The following is a 26,101-nucleotide window of genomic DNA, read 5'->3' as shown; positions in this document are numbered from 1 at the left end:
GCCACACATAACAACCAACATTAGCGCATTAGTCAACATACACCCCGCTCGACCCCTCGCTAGACTGACGTAGCCAACACCACTGCGACCGCGCTCGCTCCAACGGGTCCCGTTTAGAAGGAACCAATTGGCACAAATGCACCACTCACAAACGTGGCTAAATTTGCTGTTGTATTGTAGAGGCAATTCAACGTGTTTTGAAAGATCGAATTTGACTAATGCGCTTCTTTTTTGTAAATGGAACGTTGGTGGTTATGTGTGTACCGATCATAGATGTCCCAATTGGTTCCAGAAAGGCAAGACGTTTGCTCGAGTGTGCATCGGCCGGCAACCTCGGAACATGAATCGATAACGGCGATCCACACTCGCGCAGAAGCGTTTTACATTATTAGTAACGATAAATTATGTATACATATAAAGATAAAGACTGCAATGCGCATGCACGTACAAAGTGAATCTATGCTATTTACATACAAGTTTAGTGTTAGGAACATATCGCGTTACATTTTTTAAACTTAACAAAGGTACGGGCAAGAGTATGGCTCTAAGGTGGTTAGGATGGCAGTTTTGTGTCTTCGAATGGCAACGTTTCGTATGGCTGGGGGTTCGCGGCGCGGGGGCGCCGTCAGTTGACGGGGTAGAAGGGGCCCTGGCCGGGGGTCGCGGGCGGCTGCTGCTTGCGGTGGTAGATCGACTTGTGGTTCCGGAGGCTATTGAGGCTGGAATACACCCGCCGGCATATGTTACACACGGGCTCTCGCGAAGGGCGCATGTGAACGTTCTGAATATGCCGTTTGAGCCGCGTCAGCGAGGAAAGGCTCTTGTTACACGGCTCGCATCTGTAATCTTCTTGGGGGGTGCGGGCGCCACCTGGTCACAACACAAGCTGTTAGCCCCATCGAAGCTTCGAACGCACTTTTAATGCACTCTCCATAACGCAGCCTCTCTTAAGCACCGCCACCCCCCTTTAAAGTCTGATGATAGCCATCCGTCGTGTCGTATAAAGCGGTATTAGTAACGCAATGCATTTTTCTCTCTACCTAACCGACCTAAGACAGCGTAGTTATGCTTACGGTGAAATGAATGAAATCAGCTGTTTTACAACAACCTGTGACACGGTATCGTTTGAGCGCAGTTTCAAATATCTCGGACAATAGCTTTAATATTCCTCAATGAAATAATCGAATGTTTTTTTACAAGCTGACACCGCGATAGCATTACTAAAATTCCATTGTCCAATCTTGAACGTTCCCGGTTATAATTCGACACATGTCATATTTTTCCCAAAGCAACGTGATTACGAGTAACTCGAGTTTGTTTTTAGAAACATGAATGATTCATGGGATCCACCGTGATTCTACATCAGCTTATCTTATGAAGAAACAATTTCTTCAAACTAACACACGTATTCGAGACTGTCGACATTCTTGGAAAGAGTGCATTTTGTATATAAAAAAATGTTGTATTTTTTTAATGTACATTGTTTAGGTAAAAATAACATTTTATAGCCAATTAAATAAATCCAGGTGCGCAGTGAATGACAAAATTCTTACCAATAACCGATTTGAAGGAAGTTGAAAATAATAAATAATGAAGTATTTTTGGAAAAAAGGAACAGAAATTGCTTATTAAAAATTAAGAAACAAATAAACCTAACCCGGATACATGGGGTGAGGGATACCTAACACACAGTGTTTCCAAATCACATCTAGTAAACAAGCTAGCATATCCTCGTAAACTATGGTTACAATACAAACATGCAGGCTGCATTGCGTTTTGGTTCAATGATCAACAACTATCAGAACTGCCAACTGACAGGGACCGAAACTGAACAGTAAAATAACAACATCGAACCAGAACACAAAAGCTAACATTAATTATTATATACAGATCACAGAGCACAAAATGAAGACATATTATAAAGAGGTTAAAGGTTATAGGAGATAGATAATATCATAATTATAATACATATAAATATTATGTCACGTGATAATTGCCTCATACATTTTGTAAAAATATAAAACCTAATAATGATATATAAACCTAATAATGACAGAGCAGAGAGGAAGCGGTGATGGTGGCATACGACAGACAGTGCATTAAAAATATCGTTTTTTTTTTCAATATATGTAGGTAATGCATAAAATAAACTTGTTGCTAGACAAGCCGCGACTCACCTTGAGATGTGCTTGCCATGCCGTCCGGAGCCAGTGGACTCTGCAGACCTGGAAACACCATATCGACATTGCATTCATCTGTACCATGCTTCGTGTTCTTCTATCAAGGGACTGTCACGATTTCAAAGTCACATATCAAATAAAATACTACGCAAACACATCACAATAACAGTGTAATAAATTACCTTGCAATGATGGATGTTCAGTCAGTGCCGCCATACTGAAGTTGTATGTGTTCGAGTGAGCAAAGAGTTTTGTGTCGGCCGGTTGTAAGAACGGCGATGGCGGCAGCTGCGGCGGCGGCGTGCGGTCGTCGGCATCGGCCGAGCTGTCGCGTGACGGCGGCCCGCCTCCCTGAGCCGCGTAGAAATAGGCATATTAGTCAATAAAATATCAAATAAATAAATAATGTTGATATTTTTAAATAATCTTTGGAACGTCAGCGCACTCCTCTAGTCTTTCTTTGTTTTTTAAACTGCCGCGGACCTAAATAGAAAACTCCACGCTTTTTTCGACGCAAAACTAAATAGCAATTCAACAAATTTAGACTCGGTCTTCCTAAGCGAAGTCAAATTAAAAAAGTTATTTAGGAAAATTATCTCGAGAACTCGTCAACTATCCAACTTGGTATTCCAATTTAACTTCGCGAAACAAACTTTTTACTTAGAAAAAAAAATCTAATGTTCGTAGTTCCAGGAATCACGTCCGATATTGAGAAAGTAATATCAATATTACCTAAGTATTCCAGATTAGTATTTCCCTTGAACCTTGAACTTGTTAGAATCTTGTTTCCTTTGCCTAAATCTTATTTATGAGGCTACGAATGTTGTGATACAATACATAAGCAATGACGCTTTCTGTGAAACGCTAGATGGCGCTGGTATCGTGAGGTCCATCAGACAAATTTTGACTGACAAGTTAGGCTAGTTATATTTTGAAATATGTACCCATTTATTTTAATAATACGGAGAAAATACCTAAAAACCAACATATCTTGAGCCCCTTTATCCTATTTCACCCCCATCCCCCATATTCAAACTGTTTAGCCCTAAAAACTCGGTAGCCCCTTAAAAACATTTTAGAACGGCATCAAAATTTAAATATCGAATTCTGATTCGTCGTTGTGGTTGTCCAACGACGACTAATACTAGCTGAATTTAGAACGGAATCAAAATTTAAATATCAGATTCTAGTTCGTCGTTGGGCTAATACTGACTGAATTTAAAAAGGTAGTATCAAAAAGTATAAAAAAATATCGAATTCTGATTTATCGTTGGGCAACGCTAATACTGGCTGAATTTAGAACGGCATCAAAATTTAAATATCGAATTCTGTTTGGTCGTTGGACGCTATTAATACTGGCTCATGATTTGTCACCTGAACGCGTCGCGGCATACAATCGTATGCCATCTGACACTAAAGGAGTTCCGGGTATAGACTCTAGCCCACTAGACGGGTCTAATACTTGGTAATCTTAACCTTAATAACTGAGGATGTTTCTAGAACTGTCCAAGCATTAGATTAAATTACTTTGTTGACACTATTGGTTCACTGTATGTACTTAAATAAATTAATCGAAAGTTATAGGATATTACAAAAACACCTGGTGACCTAAACTATGGCAGCTCTCTCAACGAAATAGTATTCTCCATTCACTAAGGAATCCCAGCATTTTAAGTACATTTTCGAACCTTACTTTACGTTAGTTTTGTTTGCAGTTTATTGAAACAGAGTTGCATCGAGTTACTTTAACGATTTTCTCCTAAATTATTATATTAGTAAAGTAACGAGACTACAATTATCTTTATAAGTATTCAATGTTAGTATACTAAGAAGTTATGTCGAGGAATAAAAATGTAAATAGTAATACAATTTTTTTCATGCCATTATGCGATATAGGTAGCTTGAAAGAACTATGACGTTACTAAAGTTGGTATTTTATTCACCCCAGTGCACCCTTACTTATAATGTTTTTTAGTGCTCTAACTTTTAAACGCAAAGGAGTTGAGATACAAGGATAAAGAAGATAATTTTATTTCTTGCAAAATCATAATTGTATCTCAAAATTGACTAAAAGTGAGTTACGATGATATTTCTTGCAGGTGTCGACATGTCCGTATAAAATTTCAAGTCCATTCGATCACTAAGTGGGTGATAAATTTGGCGTGAATCTTATGTTTTTACCCTCGATACAAAAAAGAGGTGTTATAAGTTTGACACCAATGTCTGTCTATCTGTAGCTCTTAAATGGTTAGACAAATTTCAATGCGGATTTTCACGTGAAAGCGGGGTTCCTTGCGGTGTTTCTTTATTAAATTCCGTTCAGCCATTTTTGAGATAATGAAATGTCAATTTCGGGGGTTTTTCAATTCTAAGTTGGTTGTTGGTCAGATTATTCTGATAAAACAAACACTTTTGTTACTAAGTTCGACTAGCTCTCTACTCGAGATCGTTTGGGAGGTTTTTATTAGGAATTACCGTGGCATGGAGGTTCTGGAGCGCTGCCGTGACACTAACAAGACGTTAAAAGGCAAGGTCGCGACCGTTTAACTCAAGAATATTCATGTTTACGCCAGGCCTAGAGGGAAATGTGAGTTTATTCGTATTTGGCTACGTCGGCCGGAATATTGACTTAGGAAGTAACTTTTTGGCATTACCTACACTTTGATACTAGCTTTCTTCCGGATAGGTTCTTATCTACATACTCAAACCAACTCGTAAATTGAATTTTTACGTAGATAGGTACATCCCGTCAGTTTTTTTTTCCAACCAACTTACCACTGGGGAATTTGACCAACCAACTGAACATCTTAATATTAACTCTACTGCTAATAAAATCAATTAATAACAACCGCGAAGTAATTACGAAAATGACTCTTTCACGAACACATCCAGAAATTTTGTCGTAAATTCCAATGCCTGGGATAGTGAAACATGCATCCCGAAATGATTAAGAATTGGACTCGATTTCCATCTCTATCTATAGATACTTGTGTATGTGATCTAGTTTCGGTAGAACTAAAATAAGCGATACCTCGAACATACACACATCCAACGTAGCTCGAAGAAAACAAGTCAAAGTGGCAATTGGAGGACCCAATCGGTCAAATAACAGATAACAGTTGAAGAAGGTCTGAGTGGCGACCACAAACCGAAAGACGAAGCGTTGGCGGGCCTCCCACATACAGGTGCGACCACTTGCATTGACGTCAGTGGTCACTATTAGTTGGACCATTAGGTGAATTGACAACATGGCAAGTGATCGTGAGTTGTCGTTTGTTGTAGTGTTCTAAGGGGGAGGTCTTTGTTTAACAGTGGACGGCTTCCGGTTGATGATGAAGCTATACCTACCTACTTAAATTCTCGTTATAATGTTTCCTAGGAAACGGTATAGCAACTGCCAGTTTCCGTGAATGTAGCGATGCGATTCACATTTAGGTTTAGTGCTGATTTTTAACTCACGTGTGGTCTGTGGTGGGGCGGCGTGTCATCCGTACTCCTGTCAATATCAGCATTGGATCCGCATATCATGTCCCGAGGTTCCATCTTGACTTCATCCATCAGCCGCGGGGACGGTGAGGAGCTGCTGTTGGATATCCCGTTCCCATTGTTCCCTGGCTCGTGGGCTCTGGTATTGTTGATCATGTTGTGGTTCTTAGTTGAGAAGTCAGTTGCGTGGAGCTGTGGTTGTTCATTGTTGTTGTCGTGGCGGGCACGCTTGATGACGTCGGGGGAGTTGTCAGCGGAGCGGGAGATGCGGCGTGGGGGGAGGGGGACTCGGCGCATCATGGAGGGGACGCTAGGGTGGGGAGGGTGGGCGAGCAGGGCTTCCTCCAGCTTGTCGGTGTAGCTGGGGACGTGGGGGTGCGCGTGCGCGGGGTGCAGCGGCGGCGTGTGCGGGGACGCCGCGGCGGCCGCTGCCCTCGCCAGGCTCTGCACCAGGTGCTGGGAAAGACGAGGAATATTAAACACTGCCTGAACCATACATTAAAAATATAAAAATCACGTGACTTCTGACTCCAATTAACTTGGCCCGAAGTAAGCAAAACTTATAGGTCCTAGGCGACTATCCAAGGACTAAATCCCTCTGCTCGACACAAGTAACGAGTTATAGTTACGCGCCGTTCGAAGGGGAGGTATTTATACAACAATGGACGTTTTCTGGCTGATGATTACATCCCCTGGTATTTTCTCCGTATACCTTTACTTGCCCGAATTTCACTTGCCATACCAATGTTTGCCATAAAATATATAGAACCGTGTTGATTTCAGATTTTTTTTAAATGGCGTCTTATAGAATGCAGTAGGTTAGGTTAGTTTAATATCAACTCTGAAGAAAATACTATTTCAGAAATAAATTACTTTATGGCAAATGATAATTGTGGAAAACGATACATTGTGGCATATGAAATTCGGGGTGATTCGGGCAAATGATAGAGAACCATTTTCATCACCATCTCTAACCTTATATTCACAGGTAATTAAAGGTTTCCTCACAACTCCTGATGATATCCTTTATCGAAATAACCGCAGGTGGTAGGACCTTGTGCAAGGTCCGCCCGGATTGCTACCACCATCTTGCTCGCTAATCCTGCCGTGAAGCAGCAGTGCTTGCACTGTTGTGTTTCGGCGTGGAGAGTAAGACAGCCGGTGAAATAACTGGCACTTGAGGTATTCCTTCTTTGGCCTCTAGGTTGGCAACGCATCTGCAATACCCAGGTGTTGCAGTTGTCTATGGGTGGTAGTGATCTCTTACCATCAGGAGATCCACTTGCTCGTTTGCCATCCAGTCGAATAAAAAAAAAAAAGAAAATGCTCATAGTAATACAAATGTAACTCACCCCCTGTGCATCATCATTCTGCGTGAGCCCTGAGACACGGAGCACCTCAGCTGTCTTGAGGAACGAGGAGAGGCTCCGTTGGTGCACGTTGACTTCGCCATGATAGATGAACTCGACCAGGGCGTGAAGGTCGGTGAAAGCCACGTCTTGGAGCACAATCACCGGATGTTTGCATGGCGTTGACTGGGGAAGAAGATGTTGTTAAATGCGTTGAACATGTAGATTTACCTGCGATAAGGAGGGTGTAGGTCGAATGATGTCTAAGCTGAAGTGGGACTGGGCTGGCCATGTTTGCCGCCCAGACGAGTTGTGGGGTCAAGATAACCACCGAGAGCATGTAAGCCTGCAGACTTAGACGGCGGAGACAGTATTGACTTCCACTGCTCTCTGCCCGTTGCGTACAAGGATCAATCTTTCAAGAAGTACCTAGTCCAGTTCATCCCGCCATCACCGTCTAGGTCTAATAATATCTGCCTCGCCTCGCTATAAACTGACTCTCAATCGATTTAAAATGGGTCCTTATAGGCTCGCATAATTATCGAAAATACAAACTGAAATATAGATGCACAGAAAAAACCAGAAAAATAAGACCAGCGCTGGGAATCGAACCCAGGTCCTCAGCATCCGTGCCGCGTGCTGTACCGCTACACCACCGCTGGACTCCATCCGTGGACCTGGGTTCGATTCCCAGCGCTGGTCTTTTTTTCTGGTTTTTCTGTGCATCTATAATTTAAGTTTGTAGGTATTTTCGATATGGATTTTACGGGCTGACCGTAGAAGTAACAAAAATTCGGAGTTGAAATAAAAAATACAAAAAGATTCCAAAGACCAATATTAGCCATAAGGTACTGTTTGTCATAATTATTTTTTCTCTGAATCCATTAATTGTTCGGAATTGTTATAAAACAAACCTAACCTAACCTATAGAGTTCTACAGGATGACCATGTAAAATCTTCTGAAAAATTCACGGTTTCGGCGGAAAAAATCATAATATAACTTAAGAACAAAACATTAATAAAACATTACTTTATGATTTTCAAACATTATGCGACTAGTGACTAGATAGGTAACGTACTTTTATTATATACCTTATACAAAAGACATTATCTCTTAACCCACTAATTTAAATATTTATATAAACCTACCAACTTTTTTCATGGATTTTAATTTATGAGCCGCAATGGAATCTTTTCAAGGGAAAAGTCATTACGATTTTCCTTGTTAATTAATGCGATGTAAGACGTATATTGCGAAATGGTTCCATGATGGCTAATGAATTAAAGTCCTTGACCGTACTTAACATGTTAAGCCAACTAAGTAATCCAAGTAAATAAATTTTGAGACCGGGAGAAAGACTAAGTATTCGACATAAATTGTAATTGTTGAAAGCTACCCGGCTAAATCATTGTCAAGAGTGTATGCTTTATTTTATTTCAAATAGTTTGGAAACCCTCAGGGCGCGACTGGTATTTTATCCTTAACTGACCGCCATTATTCTGACCTATTATTAGGCATATTCATGATAAAAAGCGGGACAAATACAATTCAAATAATAACTGTGTTTTAATTATGGAAATTCCCAAATGAAGGTCTGCAGTGTAATAATGCAACAAGTCGTTGACCTAAGGTCAGTTCTCATTGTCATTATTATTCAATAGAAAAGGATAAACATTAATTTAACTCTCAAATGCATGCCTTTTGCTAAAAACAAATTCACTATTTCAAGAAACTATTTGTAATGTTCAATAATAACTTGTGACGCATCGAATTCGTCATGCATTTTAGAAAGAGAATTATTAAATTGCACAGCGTTGCAGTGAGTGTAAACCAATACAAAATTTCGAACGCCTCTGCCAAGTCAGGTTGGCCGAGTGGTCTAAGGCGCCAGATTTAAGCTCTGGTTCCCGAGAGGGAGCGTGGGTTCGAACCCCACACCTGACAAAGTGGGATTTCTCTTTTTCCTTTTTTTTATTACTTGTTACACAAAAACGGAACATATTGTGATAAGTTTTGAATCTGTAATAAAAAATATTTTGAAATATAAAAATGTTTTTGTAGAGAAATATTCTGGGAGTGAATTAATAGCGATTAAAAGGAATTACCCGTAATATTTTAAAATAAATAGGTATGTGGTGTCTATTAAATAGTTGTTTTCGGTAATAAAAACGACTGAAATGAAATATTTTCGTTTAATTAGCATAATTACACTAATTTATGGACGGTATCACAACAAATTTAAATATTCCAATCGTTGATTGTAACCAAACTAAATACATATAATGCGCAGGACTTTCCATTTTCCTTTCTAAATCACATAAAATGTACTGTCGGTGTCATTCCGTGTTTCAAGTTTTGTCTAAAATTTCAGATGGCATACAGTGACAGCACTAAATTGTAAAAAAATATATTTTACCCTTTTCATTCAACCACAGAAATATTGAGAAACTTAAACAAAATACGCTTGAAACTGGGTACCAAAAATATACCTACCTACCTACTTAAGCGGCACAATACCAGTAAAAGCCCAAGCTCGAGCCCTGATTGGTATTATCTTCGGAGCTACATACAAGATTATTTCATACACTCACCTTCAACAACTCCCTAAAATACGGACTGCAAGCAGACAGGACAACCCTGTGCGCCTTTAAGCTCTTCCCATCACAAGCTAAAGTGACATCGACGAAGTCCTCGTCATCGCGAAGGTTCTCAAACGCGCTGGTAATGCTGCTCTGGTAGTTGTTCCACCGCAGGCAGAAGTGCTGCGTGTCGGCCATTTTGTTTTGATTAGCGAGTCATGTGTCCGAAATGGCGTCCTGCGAAAAATTTTGAGGTTAGTAATGGTATGGGTTATAAAATGAAAACGGTTTCGAGTGACCGACCGGTCTCACTAATCAATTTGATTATTTTTTCTTAACAACAGTAACAAATTTGATGTATTTTCTATGTTTTATTTGCCAAAATACTCGTACCTACTATTGTTGGAAGATTGTTGGTAGGAAAACTATACGTGGATTGATTTATTGCGACTGGCCGTTAGGTTTTTTTTAAGCACTTCTAAAAAAAATTTTATCTATTTCTTTGTAACCGGAGTACCTATACATTGTACTCTCTCTCTTTGAAGGGTCAAAGTCATAAATAAGTGATCACTTTTGTATCTTATCATTTTAACGTCATGTTTGAAAAGCCATACTAAATTGTACCGATTGAAAGCGACAAGGTACAAATCACTCACTTATTTATGACGTTGACTGTACAATCTTTTTTAGAAATGCACACATTGCTTTCGTGCGTCAAATATGCTGTTAGAATCATTTGGAAAAAGGGGCAACATTGATTTCTTAAGCTTCATCTGCGGGCAAGACTTATCAAGGTACTAACCTAAGTTCACTACATCTTTGTTACTGAGTTTGCGTTTGTTATTGCTCAACCTATCAGGGTTCTAAAAATTTTTGCACTTTGGCATAATCACTAGTGAACTCATCGATAACGAGTGCAAGCTGCCAGCAGATTAATTCATACCTATAATTTGCAGTTTAAAACAACATTTACATAGCATTTATCATACATAAAGCTTTCAAAGATAATACTTTAGTTATAAGAGACAATTATTTTAATAGAAATGTAACAACATTGCAGCTACGATTAAAAAACGGGTCAAACGAGATAAAAACGTCTTGCATAATGTATCAATTGCTTATTAAAAATGAATTATGTATTTGCCCTATTTTTTTTGCAAAAATATTGTTCCGCTATTGTGCTCGGAAAGGAATAAAACTTATCATAAACGTGATATACATTTGCAGTACTTATGAATAATATCACAGCGATATAAAAAACTGCAAGAAAATAATAACTTTAATTGAGAATACAAACTTAAATATAGATGCACAGAAAAACCAGAAAAATAAGACCAGCACTGGGAATTTAACCCAGGTCCTCGGCATTCCGTGCCGCGTGCTATACCGCTACACCACTGCTGGACAACGGTACAGACCAATTTCCCCTATGCACCACATATCTCAGCTTGTTTGTTTCTTATTTAGCCACTTAAGCAGTGACGCTAGCGACATCTATACCGTAGCCCTCATCGAGACGAGAAACTTATTTATGTTTTACCTATTTAGGTTTTACGGGATGACCGTAAAAGTAAAAATTTGGAATTGAAATATAAAATACAAAAAGATTCCAAAAAACCAATAATAACTTTAATTGTTTTTTCAATACCAGTTCTGGTCGTCACCAATAAAAAACATGCCATAAAACTAATCAGTATAAGTAACATTTTCTCAATTTATTCTTTAATAAAAAAGTAGAGTTTTTAGGATAGACCTTTTATTACGAGCAGCTTTTAATTAAGTACCAGCCAAATAGTAAATCACAACATACTACAAAAGAAAATGCCTGTTCTGCTACAAACACAGGGTGTACCCGCAACAAATCAACGGTAATATAATTTAATTTTTTAACAACACTTTTACTGACTGAAAGATGATAACGTACACCCTGTTATCATAGAGCACCTAGGTATCATACAAGTGAACAAAAAAGAGATTTTTCTAAAATTTGTTAGGCTAGAAAGCTGAACAAGAGGGTGTTTGAGAACTCCCAACTTTAACATTTCTTTGGCGAAGAAAAAAAAATTCAGTTGCAAATTTAATTAAGTGTTTTTTTTTAAATCTACCTATTCTAAAACTCTTTTATTTCTGTCCTTGTACGTTGCAAAAATATATGTAAAGGTAGCTTAAAAATTGTTTTTCCTTTCGATGACACGCTTTGATTTGTAAAATAAATAAAAAATATCGAATAACTGCCGTATTTTGATTTCTCTAGTAAAACCACAGGCACGAGCTAGTTTCCAGATTACGACACAAAGCGTACCTCAAAAAGATTTGTATTATTCTTTATGAAAAGTTCGGCAACAATAAAAACAGTCTTGAATAAACTTTTCAATTTGTTTAGTCATTTGAGGGGCTGCCCATTTAAAACAGTAGAAGGTTTTTCACTGTGTTTTCGATGTTCAAATTCGACTATTGTGAAAAATATTTCTTTTCAAATTAAAAAAAAAACATGAAGCTCTACATGTGATTCTTTTTAAATTAACTATAGGTACAATAAAGTATTGTATACAGTGTTTATCAAACTTTTTTAAGAAGCGACCCCCTTATTTTGAATAGTATATTTTTTATCGAGGGACTAAAATAAGCCGATATATACCCGAGGTGGTTAGCCACCCGAGCTTTAGCGAGGGTGTCTATTTATCCGAGGGTTTTTATTGACTTTTAGTCTCGAGGTGAAAACTCTATTTTTCACTTCGATTGCGAGAAAAAATTGTCTTTTCTGTGAAAGAATTAATGCGTTTCTTATTCCTGCAGTCCATAAAACTCATAGGTTTTTAAATAAATCTTTCTAGATTTCGGCGGCAAAAGATTATCAATTGTCTTTTGCTTTTTGCTCGACATCATAATTTTCACTATCACTTGAGAACAATGTGAGACTAATCCATTTATTTTAATCGTTTATTATTTACGCTCTACAACAATTTAAAAATTTTCGCGGCAAGACGGTAAGTATTTTTTTCCAACCAGACACAGATATAACACAATCGCATCGGCGTAATGGTCCATACACAAACTGGAATAAATAGAATGGCGCCACCTTCTATGCGGAAAAAGCATAGAACCTACGAATAAATTCGTAGCATAGAACTGAGACCACGCGTAGACTAAGAACGTAACATTTTCGTCATGAAAATGGTCCACACACAATCTTATTTTAAGCCAAACACTAAGCAAGTACTGGCTGTTTGAGTTTATCTAATAGTCACTCGAAATAAATTAAAAAATTAATTACTTTTACTCCCCAGGGACTAAAGTACTCACTTTACTCCCGCCTCGTAAGGCTATATTGACCAACTTTTAGAGCATGAGAAGTGAAAAAATATTTGGCGACCCTCTGCATACCTCTACATACAAAATATTTTAATTATTTTACGTTGATAATACCATTGAATAATCATGTACAATAACGGTGACAGTATTTTAAAGATAATGCGACCCCCTTTAGGGACATCCGCGACAGATTGAAAAGCACTATACTTCAGAAAAGCACTATACTTCATTGATATGGAATATGGACCTCCACAAGAGTCAATAAATTCGTTTTCACTTCGCATGCTCTTAAAATGTTACTTTAGTTTCAGTATATCGTAGTATAAAGCTCCTTATAATCTCTAGGGATTAAAGTATTTTTTAAAATTTACTTCGGAAACCCCTAAACAGCCAATCATGGCGTGTGAATGGAGGATTATCGCCGTTTTCATTGAATGTGTAAAGACAATTTTTAGGGTGTGGAAATAACCTCAAAATGACAACTGAACAAAAATATGAAAAAAAGATTTCATTTCGAGATAACGATTAATGATAACGTTAATGAATATAATTTAATTACATTAAGGATGAATTAATTTTGTTATGCATAGTTCGATTAGTTTAAAAATAATTTTCAAGTTTGAATCTATTGGCTAAATATGCAAGCACTTAAAGCGTCACATTACAAAAAAATAAAAGGGAAGAAAAATCAGTGATACTAATTTGTAAGTTTTCTTCTGTTTTTTTGTGTAATGAGGGCTATCGCGTATGAATTCGCCACTAGAGGCGCTAGTGTAGCGTGAGGTCTCCGAAATGTCAAATCTCATAGTTTTTGGGTCAGCTACGCGGGTCTAGGTATTTATAATTAGAATAATTTTGTGAATATTTTGCCATATCTGAAATTAGTTATGGCAAATATGCATTCCGGGGTAATGAATGTCTGTGTTTTGAGACAGTTTTGTCTATCGGAAACCTTTGTGCTCCCTTTTTTCGGAACAAAACGGGGACTATGCAGCACTGTGGCATGCTCGATATTTTTATGGTACGGTTTTAAGGTGTATTAAATATGATTTTAATGTAAACTTTGTTTTCACGCCCGTAATAACAGGCTTTGAAAGCCATACTTAAAAACCTCACGCCAAAAAACGATAGCCCTCATTATCACGAATAAGTACATGTTTTTTCTTTCTTTATATACCTATCAGTGGCGTGCGGCGTTAGATATTTCCGTGATAAAGCCGAAGCAAAGATCGCTTAGGTACATCTTTCATAAATTATGTATGTCTTGTTGTTTTATTTTGTAAATATTGGGCTAGCCGGTGGTAATAGGGTTTTACGGACGCTTCGCCACCGTGATATATATCCAACTACGACAAACACTGCTAACGCGTTTCGAGACTTCATTATGACCGATACAATTTTTTATTAGCTGTGTTTCAACTAGTATAGGCAGTCAACCAGATGCCATCCGTTTGGCATGCCGGTAACCCGAGACCTAGCATTGTCCCGGCCACTGTGTCATTGTCATTTGTTTGCAAACTTTCCTTCCACCGCTTAATCACTTAGCTTAAGGAATCAGGCTCTTAAATACAAAGCGCTAAGGGAATCTCTCGCCTCCAGTAATTTTGCATGTTGTGCTGAATTGGAGAAATTGCTAGTGTCTATGGCATTTCTGTAAAACTATGGTAATCATGTGGGGTATTGATTCTCTTGAAAGTATAATGGCTGATTATTATTTTAATATCCATGTTTTTCATGTTTAGATTGAAGAAGAAAAAAAAAATCTAAATTATAAACGAAAATTGTTGATTGCTTAGTCACACCTGTAAACACGAAATAAAATATATAATTCGAAGTATCTGAAATAAGTTGAGAACACTGTTAAAACATTTTTTTGCTGCCTGTACCTAATTCATTCAAACCACATCGATCCTATTGGCTAGAAATTGGTAAAATTGTTGCAAGTTAAATAAAGTGAAAAACTGCGTAAGTTCCATTTCCGTTGAGCTTCTAAACCACACTATTGCTCCTTTTAATAACTATTATTTACATTTCAATACATGAAATACCTAACAATTCAAACCCAACTTTTGAGGACCCTAAGCATCCTATTGGATGTTTTGCTCCTTTCATATTTAACACTTCTTAAAAAAAAAGCAAAAACAGAATTGCGACACGCCGCATCGTTTTTACAACTATTCAATTAGATTGAAAGGAGTAACCCTACTGTAATTGATGGTTTAAATCATAAGCAGAAGCGATACTGGCACGAACAACCCAAAAGTTAATCAACATAAAAGTAAGTAAATTCGTGGTCGCGCGGCCTCCCAATGTAATGCAACTCGCACTATATTCCTGGCTCCATTCAATTGTAGCTGTAGTTTTATAAACTACAAGTATTTAGAATATGTTTATTAACTTCTACGAAATATTTTTCCTTGTCGACTGTAAAAAGTCTGCATAATAAGTTAATGATAGCCGAAAGGAAAAGCTATAATTTTAATGATTTCCTGCACAGTATACTTATTACTGCACCTTGACATAATACCGTGTGGCCTGTAACACGGATAAATAATTAATAATAATAATATTATGGGTCACTTGACACCAATTGACCTAGTCCCAAACTAAGCAAAGGTTGTACTATGGATACTAGGCAACGGATAAACATACTTATCTAGATAAATACATACTTAAATACATATAAAACATCCAAGACCCGAGAACAAACATTCGTGTTATTCACATAAATATCTGCCCTGGCCGGGAATTAAAACATATATCGTACTCATCAAACTAAACTTCAGCGACTTTTAAAAATAATTAGTTTATTTTAATTTTTATTACACTCTAAAGTTTATTCGAACAAGCAATGTAAAGGAAATTTTTTGATGTTTGTAGCGTGGCAGGCGCCGTCAGTTGGGTTCTAGGATGGCGTACATTGAATTTACGATTCAGTTTGTAAGAAAAAAAAAGGTAAGTCTTGATTTTAATTAAATGGGACCATGATGATCCAATTACCGGTGACCTATAGAGCCTTTGTTTTTAATATTATCCCCGGTTCTGGGCCACACACTGTATAGTATTTAATTTTAGCATAAGCAGTTTCGTTCGAATCAGTCATTATGACGGATCGTTCGTTGGTAATACCTATCATTGCCATATTTATCACAATGTTTTTAGAAAGAATTTTAGAAAACAACCGAATTAATAATAAGTAAAATTGAAAATACAAACTGAAATATAGATGCACAGAAAAACCAGAAAAATAAGACCAGCACTGGGAATCGAATCCAGGTCCTCAGTATTCCGTACCGCGTGCTATACCGCTACACCACTGCTGGTCAACGGTACAGACACGAATTTCCCCTATGCACCCTCATATATCTCAGCTTGTTTGTTTCTTATTTAGCCACTTAAGCAGTGACGCTAGCGACAAATAAGAAACAAACAAGCTGAGATATGAGGTGCATATGGGAAATTCGTGTCTGTACCGTTGACCAGAAGTGGTGTAGCGGTATAGCACGCGGTACGGAATACCGAGGACCTGGGTTCGATTCCAGTGCTGGTCCTATTTTTCTGGTTTTTCTGTGCATCTATATTTCAGTTTGTATTTTCAATTTATGTTTTATGGGATGACTTCGGGATGGAAAATTTGGAATTGAAATAAAAAATACAAAAAGATTCCAAAAAAACAATCTTAATAATAAGCACTCTTATTACTAAATATAGTATTCATCATTAGCCGGAAGGCGTTCATTGTTGTCAGACAAAAGCCTCCCCCTTAGGTCAGCGCAATAGACGAATGGAAACTTATATTACAGTTGTTCGCAATTTTCGCGACATCATCAGTGGATGTCATTTGCTTGACGATGGGCGATGATGCTTTTTACTTCTGTACCTATACCTAGTGCCATACACGAAGACGCGTGATTTTGTCAAAATTAGCCATTAATGTCATTGTTATAAGAACATCGTGAATGACTACCTATAGATGGAATTCTTTGCAATAAGCCTTTTAAATAGGCTCAGAGTTACTGGCGAGCTATGGAGAGAGCGATATACGGAGAACAGATGGCCGTTGGGGCCGAAAAGTTCTCGAGTGGAGACCGCGAATCGGCAAGCGCACCGTAGAAAGTTCACCAACGACATGGACGGGTGACCTTGTTAAAGCCGCGGGTTCACGGTGGAGGCAGGCCGCTTCCAACCGTAGCAACTGGAGGTCTATGGGGGAGGCCTATGTGCAACAATGGACGTCCTACGGCTGATATGATGATGATGATAATGAGTTGAAATTATCCGCCATTTACTTTTCCCATAGACCAAGCCATAATCCAAACGAATATGGCCGTATGCCCTATTTCTGTGTCTAACCATCCATCTTTGTCGCCTTTTCAATGGTTTTGTGCCCCATAATTAATGACACGGATTTAGACACCTCATGTATTTACCTTACCTATTCAAGAGCATATAATATATATTATAAATAGTGTCGGTTAAATACTTGTTTTATCGTATTAAAAGTATATTTAACCAAGGGGCATGTTGTTATCGGTTATTTTTTAGGGTTCTGTATCCAAAGGGTAAAAACGGGACCCCATTACTAAGACTCCGCTGTCCGTCCGTCTCTCCGTCTGTCACCAGGCTGTATCTCATGAATCGTGATAGCTAGACAGTTGAAATTTTCACAGATTATGTATTTCTGTTGCCGCTATAACAAAACTTACTAAAACAGAATAAAATAAATATTTAAGCCGGGCTCCCATACAACAAACGTGCTTTTTTTGCCGTTTTTTGCTGGATATTAATATCGGCAACATGTACACGCTTAAAATATTCATAGAATATTTAGTCGTATATTCAATTTAAAAATAAATAATTAAATTAAATTAAAATAAATATTTAAGGGGGGGCTACCATACAAAAATCGTGTTTTATTCTTGCTAATGTCTAATGTTGTATAGATAATGGTACGGAACCCTTCGTGCGCAGGTGCTACGCGCACTTGGCCGGTTCTTTGTAAGTATAACTAATATTCAAATTATTAATTGATTCAGGTGAACAACAAGTTTCTAAAGCCTGTGTGGTAGCAAAAGAGCATTAAAAAGTTCAATACTTTTCATAATTTTGTATAAAAAAAGTATTAGGCGAAACGACACACTTTCCAAAGAAAGAAAGAAAGAAAGATTTATTTGGTTCCATCAGTACCACCACCGTCCAGTCATAAGACTATAACACTAAAACTAACAATAAAACCAGCCAAGAGCGTGTCGGACACGCCTGAAACATGGTTCCGTAGCCATTACGAAAAAATTAAGTAATATTTTTCTAAGGATTTCGTATTTTGTACGGAATATTCCAAGTTTAGGTATATTTTATATCTTAAACTACTAATAATTTACGGTTTAGATTTTAGAGGGAAGGGGGGACGCTCGATTTTAATGAAAATGTGTACTAAAGTTGAATATTTTGCAAACAGATCACTGAATCGAAAAATCGTTTTAGCAAATCCCTAATGGTTTTAAAAGACCTATCCAACGATACCCATACTACAAGGTTAGATGAGAAAAAAAATCACCCCCACTTTACGTCTATGGGAGGTACTCTTAAAAAAATGTTGTTTGAATTTTTATTGTACCATTTTGTCGATTTCTAGCATTGATAGTCTCTGAGCAAAGCGCGGACGGACAGACAGACAGACATGGCGAAATTATAAGGGTTCCGTTTTTGCTATTTTGTCTACGGAACCCTAAAAACTAAATTACGAGGTGACACGACAGGACACCAAAAAGCGCGCGTCTTCTTCCTCAAAGAATTCCTCTACCGCTTTCCCGCGGGAACTATAAAATTTTCCGGGATAATCTATCCTGTGTCTTTTTCCGCGTCTCTAATTATCACGATTGCGACTAAAAACGAAACGTTTTAACTTAATAAAAACAAACGGCTATCTAATTCGCCCCGCTATGTGGTATCTAAATTAAATCTCAAAGTGGGTTCGCATTCTTTGACAAGAAATATCAATCAATATTTTGAATATAAGAAATATAATTATATATGTGTTCCGGGGCAGTGCGTGTGCGTGAGATACGCTATCACCATTGATAACAATTTAGAAACTATGATTAACGGAATTAACGGATGGTAACAGGGAACTTGGGCACTTTGGCTTAGTTGGTTATAAAATTGATTAATATTAATAAAGCTTAATTACTTAACAGCCGTCTTTAACCCTTGACGCAAAAATGAGGCAAAAAAAAAAGAAAGGGATGGAAAGGGAAGGGGAAGGAAGAAGCGGGGGGTTGTTTAAGGTTTACGAAAAGTCTGACTGTCTGTCTGTGACATTGTAGCTCTCAAACGGATGGACGGAATTCAATGCAGTTTGCTTTACGTAAAAGCGCGTTCCTTATTAAAAATATACCTCGTTGAGTTTCTTGCCGGATTCTTCTCAACAGAGGTTTTTCCGAACCGGTGGTAGATTTTTTTTTTGACATTCATAAGTGCTTGTTTTAGCCTAAATTGAATAAAGATATTTTGACTTTGACTTGCGGTAGTAATTATGGTTCATTAAAATCGGTTGAGCCGTTTCTGGGATATTGAACTTCGGAATGACAATGCCGGCTTTTTCAAGTATTCTAAGTTGGTTAGGTTATTATAACTAATTAACTACAGCCGTGGTGGCCTAGTGGTTTGAACTAGACTTCTCAAGCAGAGGACCGTGCATTCAAAAAAACCGTTTCATTTTATTATGGAATGGGGGCAAACGAGCAAACGGATCGCCTGATGGATAGCGATTACCATCGCCCATTTACACCTGCAACACCAGAAGAGTCACAAGTGCGTTGCCGGTCTTTTAGTTGGGGGGTGAGGAGTTAGGCTTCCGGTGCCCTCACTCACTCGGCGAAACACAAGTATTGCTTCACGCGGTTTTCTGTGAGTCAGTGGTATTACTCCGTTCGGGTGACACTCTTTCTTGGCACGGATAACACCGACATAGAAATACCGGCACCTGTTTTGTTGTACCCGCCCATAGAAACTGACAGGAGCGTGTATACACGAAAAACAGAGTCGTAATTTCCATCCCGGTATTATTTTTTTTTTTTTTTGTCACCCACTCCGGTCGAGCCATTCTTTTATTACATGCTCTCCCGGTAAAGAAGACGACTTTGATAAAACACACCAACTTGAGTAACACATATAAAGACAGTAACCCAAATTGCGATTAGAGGCTTCTGCGAACTAAAATATCTACAAATATCGTTTGAACTAGTTAATATAAGGTCTCTAGAATAATGACGAAGAACCTGGAATATGATACAGGTATGAGTACTGTGGGACTGTAACTTGGTAGAGCTTAGGTAATGGATCAACGCGCGTGCTTTAAAATCAGGTAAAAAAATTCCCAAATATTTATTGTAGGCTTATTAAAGTTTACAAGATAGTTCTAGCCGCTCAGGCTGTCGGGAGCAATCTGTGTGCCCGGCATGATATACCGCTGTCAATCGTCTTTTTAAAGTTCAAATTCTAGGAACAACATATAAAATATACCTTAAAAACTAAATAAAAATAAAAATAAATAAATATCACGGGAAATTGACCTAGTCCCAGAAAGTAAGCTTAAATAATAAACGATCATGTAAATTAAACAAAACAAATATCATCATAATATAGTTGTCAAGTGTCGACAGATGGCGCTGTTTACCGCTCCAAACTAGCTAACGGCATCAACTTATTGATCAATAAGAAGCTGGAGAAACATTTTTTTTGTAGCAAGCAACAAGTAAGTGATCGTTGTCTATATTGATTTGATATCAATAAATATTCGTTCAAAGTAAGAGTGCGTTGATTTTCGGGACCCATTCCGTACATGGTAACCATTATACATAATAAAGTCAATCTAGCCTACCATGTGGTCAGTTTTACCACCTGCTAGGCGATATACAGTCTGGTCCCTACAGTACACTGGATGGCTTTGATTGGATATGTATCTTTTTGATTTTCGCGCCAATGTCTCTTGTCAAGTTTGTGAATATTACAATTCGACCTATTACAATGACACACATTTATACTATAAATGCAAAAAAAAATGGCTAGAAATGTAACTCCCTGATAGTTTTTATCAATGAACTGAGAAGACTGTCGTAATAAACGAAAATAAAAAACGCAGTGCATAACTACCCTTAAACTTTGCGGTTTGAAATATCATCATCATCATTCCCAGCCTATATACGTCCCACTGCTGGGCACAGGCCTCCTCTCAGAACAAGAGGGCTTGGGCCATAGTTCCCACGCGGGCCCAGTGCGGATTGGGAACTTCACACACACCATTGAATTGCTTCGCAGGTTTGTGCAGGTTTCCTCACGATGTTTTCTTCACCGCAAAGTCGTGGTAAATTTTAAATGCAATTCCGCACATGAATTTCGAAAAACTCAGAGGTGCGAGCCGGGGTTTGAACCCACGACCCTCTGTTTGAGAGGCGATTGGTCAAACCACTAGGCCACCACGGCTTTTGGTTTGAAATATACGCGCTGTATATTAAAAAGACAAAAAAGTGGAAAATAGGCGCTGACAGCATGTACGGCAGTTACCAGTAAAATCTACTAACGTATAGTATAGACGAGGTCAAATATATCTTTACAGTACCTTGCCACTGTATGCCTTACACTTTTATACATAAGAATTCGTTTACACGCTCTTTCTGGCGTGAGTTCAGTCCATCTCTGTATCCCATGTGAATGTCAGAAAATCAGAATGACGGACTGAATTGACCCTTGAATGAGCATATGTCACGACAAGGTACTAAAATTAATATATATTCGACCTCGATGCACGCTGGTACTAGCGTAGTTTTAATTGAAATGTTGATAATTCAAATGCCAAATAACTCGCCTTGACGTGGCCCTGTTTATATTATAAAGCAACTTTTAAACAAAATGGCTATTAGATGGCGGGGACGCAGTGTCATTCACGATAGCCTAGCGTTATCGCAGTTTTTTTTGGACGTATTTTAGTATTTTATCGAAACCTAGGCTTCGTGATAGCTTATCGCCGTCCGGCTTAGGTTTCGGAGCGTCTAGTTATATAATAATGTATTAGGTTTTATTTAACTTCAGTTGAGAATTAGTATTCTAGTTAAAAGAAAATAAGGAATTGAGTTTCGTCGGTAAAATGAAATCAAAAATATGTTTGCGTTTTTAGTTTTTCTCGAATTCCATTGAAGAACAATTAAAAATGCTGAGCTAGAAACTTTAATTTTTGATAGTTAATGTGTCTACTGGATAATATTCGAGAAAAACTTAATATTCCAATTAAAAATGTTTTCTTTAGAAAATTCAAATAATTCAAATAATTATTCAGTAAATACCGCAAACTTTTACACGTCATTTTTTAAAACGAATTAATGTTTTTATGCCGCAAGAAACTTCAAAGAAAATAAAAGTCTATAACGAATAATTATTGGAGGAAACACTAAGTTATATATTAAGAAGTGTTCTATCAGACAACATTATTAATTTTCATTCAATTTTTAAGGAATAATCGAGAAAAACTAACAAAAATGTAACGGGCAACGTTGAGCTGGCAAGCTCAGCAAGTATAAACGCTCTTAATTAAATTGAATGATAATGTATTTCTATTGTGTTATATTGTAATAATAAAACAATCTTTTGACAAGGATTGTTATAAATTTAATAATTATATGTATTTATTAGCATATATGATTTAGCAATGAAACTCCGTGGACCCTACTTTCTTTACTACACATTCGACGAGAAGACGCCTAAAATTACAAAAATGTATACTTACACGACTTTGCTGACTTAACATCATGGTGTACATACAATATGTGTCGTAACTTTGGTCGTATTGATGTCTTACTCACTCTCGTATCTCAACTCGTTTTTCATTAACAGCTATTTAATAAAAATAAACTAGGCTAAAGCGGCATGAAGTGAATTTTCATTGAGTGAGCCCGGGTAGTCAAAGTCAAATTTTCAGACAACTTCTATTGAGTGGAACTCAGCAAGAAACTCAATGGCGTAAATAATTTATTAAACAGATAGTTACGAAAAAGAGAGTTAGAGACACTGCAATGGGTGAAATGTATTCGTATTAGAAAGAAGTTTTTTCAGAATCGAGAGTAGAATCGATTACACTATGTGTAATGTTCCACTGACCTTATCTTATCTTATCTACAAAATGATATATAACATTAATGTAATATTGATTGTAATTTAATTATTTATTTTTTATTTTTTTTATTGTATAATTATTTAAATTCATAACTTAAAAATTTGTATGCTGAAAGGCAAGACATGAAGGACAGGACATCTAATTATTGCACATCTATATATTCAATTTAATAATTGTATATAGGAACTCATGTTTGACAAATAAATTATCTTTATCTTTTATCTTTATCTTTATGTTTAAAATCACTGTGTTTGTGTTTCTAGACCCGTTTTTTATTGTTTGTTCCCAGTTTGTGTGTTTTAACGAAGTTTGCATAAGTAGGTACTATTTAGATAATTTAATACTGGCCGTCAAACCACTGGAGGCTACCAAATTTAACATACCTAATTAAAAAAGTAGAGTCTTCCTTGTCAGACGAATAGTCAATTAATTAATATTTTAAATTTACTTAATTATAAAACAACTTAAAATTCGCATATTCGCATATTGCATTGTTGTCACAGATGTTGCTAAGTTTGCTCACGTTAGAACAATCCATACCATTTGTCCTTGTTTCTGCGTGATAAATATTGTACAAATACATTGTCATGTATTTGTCTATAATCTATTATTACGAAATGAGGTATTGTCTACGTAAGGTGTAGTAAGAAAGTAGAAAAATAACACCAATTCTAGTTGTAATTGTAACCCGGTTAACAATTCAAACACAGTTTATTGTAATGTTAGATGTAGCTGCGACTTCGAGCGGAGAATTCTTTTATGGAACTATGCAAATCGACGCTTGAAAGGAGAAATTGACTAAGCGACATTTTTATGAAAATATTAGACATAGCTCAAACGACAGAGAAAAATGTATTGATTCCGAACATGTATATAACTCACTATTTAAAAAAAATGTCGGTTAGTCAATTTCTCTTTTCTCTCATTTAATGAGAAAAAAAATGCTATATCCGTCCCAAGGTTTTAATAACATATACGCCCGCATTCTGAGTATTTTTAAGTGATACTCCAGACCAAGAGTAAAATTATTTGTTGCAATTCCAACTCCTTGAAATCGAAACTAGAGAATCTTTTAGTGACTATTATAAAAAAACTTCTTAGATTTATCTCAAGAATGAATTATGAGCCGACAGCTCTAGTACGAGTAAGTCATAACATCGAAAGCAACAAGGCAAACAAAATAGGTATCGAACACCGAAACATATTGCATTTCGGCTGCCTTTTATAGATAGTTATTGCGTAAATATTACATTTTTTATCGCAAAAAGTCTAAAAACTTAGGCTTTATCTAGCTTAGTGTCAGTGCTATCAACGTCGGGTGACCTAGCTTATCGGCTGTCTTCATTAGCTGGTGATGATAAGTTTTTTTAAAACCACGTCTGTGGAAACCAAGCACACGTGGCTAATGGTGGGTTAGAGATGGACGCGTTAGGGGTCCATATCGACTCGCATACTTATTGTAAGTCCGAATGTAATGTTTGGCAGAATGATCGTTTGTCATAAACTCTTTTTCTCTGAATCCAATGATTGTTCAGAATTGTTATAAAACAAAACTAACCTAACCCATAGTTTTCTATAGGATGACTATTTAAAAATTTCAGAAGAATTTAAGGTTCCAGTGGAAAAAAATAAGATAAATAATGATTCAGACAAAAATTACGTAAGACTAGCGAAAGAGTATGCCAACTTTGGCGCTCCCCTTTCTGTCACACGTATTAGAGGAGGGGTAGAAAAGGACGTGAATGCGATCGCAAACGTCATATCTAAATATGTATCTAAGTATGTTTTTCTGTAAGGTAGGTATTTATTGTATGGGCCAAGTTGCCCGAAATAAATGGATTATATTATATTATTACGGCCACATTTTTTGACATCATCATCATCATTTCATTTCAAAGCTGAGCCGTGATTGACCCCTTCCAGCTTTTTAAAAGCTGGGCAAAATTGAAAATTCATTTAGCTCTTCCAGCCCAAAAAGGTTTGGTGACCTTCTGTTCTATTGCAGTAAAGTAGTACAGTTATTAAAAAGCACGGGGAACCCTCGGTGCACAAGCCGATCCACACTTGGTCGGCTTTTTCAAATCGGTAAATACCTAGCGAAATTTCCGTGATTAATTTTAATACGAGAGGTACAGTCACCAGCATTAATATCTGCCACAGCGGAGCGTGCAAAAATATCTGACACGTCCTTCCGGCGCTAGAAATAGAGTCGTATCAGATATTTATGCACGCTTGTCATGTCAGATATTGGTGCTGGTGACTGTACTACAGTTCCGTTAATTTCAATATGTCTTGGCTCCCCATTCGTCATCGAAAGATCGCTCGGGCTTTTACCACAGATAACAACTATCCTTGTGGAGAACAGCTTTTATATAACTTTACCATAACCAATATATAAGTACTTGTACAGGAAAAATTTGGTCTTAGAATATATAATTATGTATAATGATTACGTAAAACGCTTACATCTCGAGGTATTTCCCGATTTACGGTTGCTTCTATGTATGTATGTTAACTCTTTATTGTACAATCGACAAAAACGTTGAGATGCCATGTAAGAAACACATTTGTCATCCTTTTAAGAGATCTCTACCATTCAAGCTTGAGGCGTACAGGTCCACATAGAATTATAGTACAGTACTTAAATAAATAATATTACACATATTACTCAAACTAGCTTTTGCCCGCGGCTTCGCCCGCGTGGATTTCGGTTATCGCGCGCTATGCCCTCGGAACTGTGCATTTTTCCGGGATAAAAAGTAGCCTTTGTCACTTTCTGGCCGATTAGCTATCTCTATGTGCCAAAAAACCACGTCGGTCCGTCGCCCGTTTCGACGTGAAAGACGGACAAACATACAAACACACACACTTTCGCATTATATAACATTAGTATGGATATGCCAGCCACATCTTCTCGACCCCGATCCTAGAGAGATACAGTCTGATGGAGGAAGGTAACCGATTCCACAGCCTGGATTGTCCCATTAATTTTGATTTTCAATTTCGGAAAATGGCTTAAGGTGTGT

General features: G+C 37.3%; 1 protein-coding gene and 1 non-coding gene across 4 annotated transcripts in view; one reads left to right on the top strand and one right to left on the bottom strand.

The window, feature by feature from the left end:
• br (broad-complex core protein) overlaps positions 1–26,101 on the bottom strand; it is a 173,544-nt gene that overhangs the window by 4,268 nt on the left and 143,175 nt on the right. For 2 of the 3 annotated variants that reach the window (XM_074100291.1, XM_074100293.1), the window contains exons 5-9: positions 9,608–9,832; positions 7,019–7,201; positions 5,640–6,122; positions 2,363–2,531; positions 2,178–2,225 (exon numbers count right to left, since the gene is read on the bottom strand). In XM_074100291.1, the coding sequence (XP_073956392.1) occupies positions 2,178–2,225; positions 2,363–2,531; positions 5,640–6,122; positions 7,019–7,201; positions 9,608–9,793 (1,069 nt within the window). In that variant the 5' untranslated portion in view covers positions 9,794–9,832. Of the gene's footprint in view, positions 1–4; positions 871–2,177; positions 2,226–2,362; positions 2,532–5,639; positions 6,123–7,018; positions 7,202–9,607; positions 9,833–26,101 lie in introns of those variants that run through there. The other variant, XM_074100292.1, reaches the window with a different exon arrangement.
• Positions 8,877–8,960, top strand: TRNAL-UAA (transfer RNA leucine (anticodon UAA)). Its single transcript has one exon. It is a non-coding gene; the product is annotated as a tRNA-Leu (tRNA).

This window comes from Choristoneura fumiferana, chromosome 17, assembly GCF_025370935.1.
Source record: "Choristoneura fumiferana chromosome 17, NRCan_CFum_1, whole genome shotgun sequence".
NCBI classification, from domain to species: Eukaryota; Metazoa; Arthropoda; class Insecta; order Lepidoptera; family Tortricidae; genus Choristoneura; species Choristoneura fumiferana.
The sequence above is the reverse complement of the archived record's forward strand: the minus strand, read 5'-3'. Positions and strand labels throughout refer to the sequence as shown.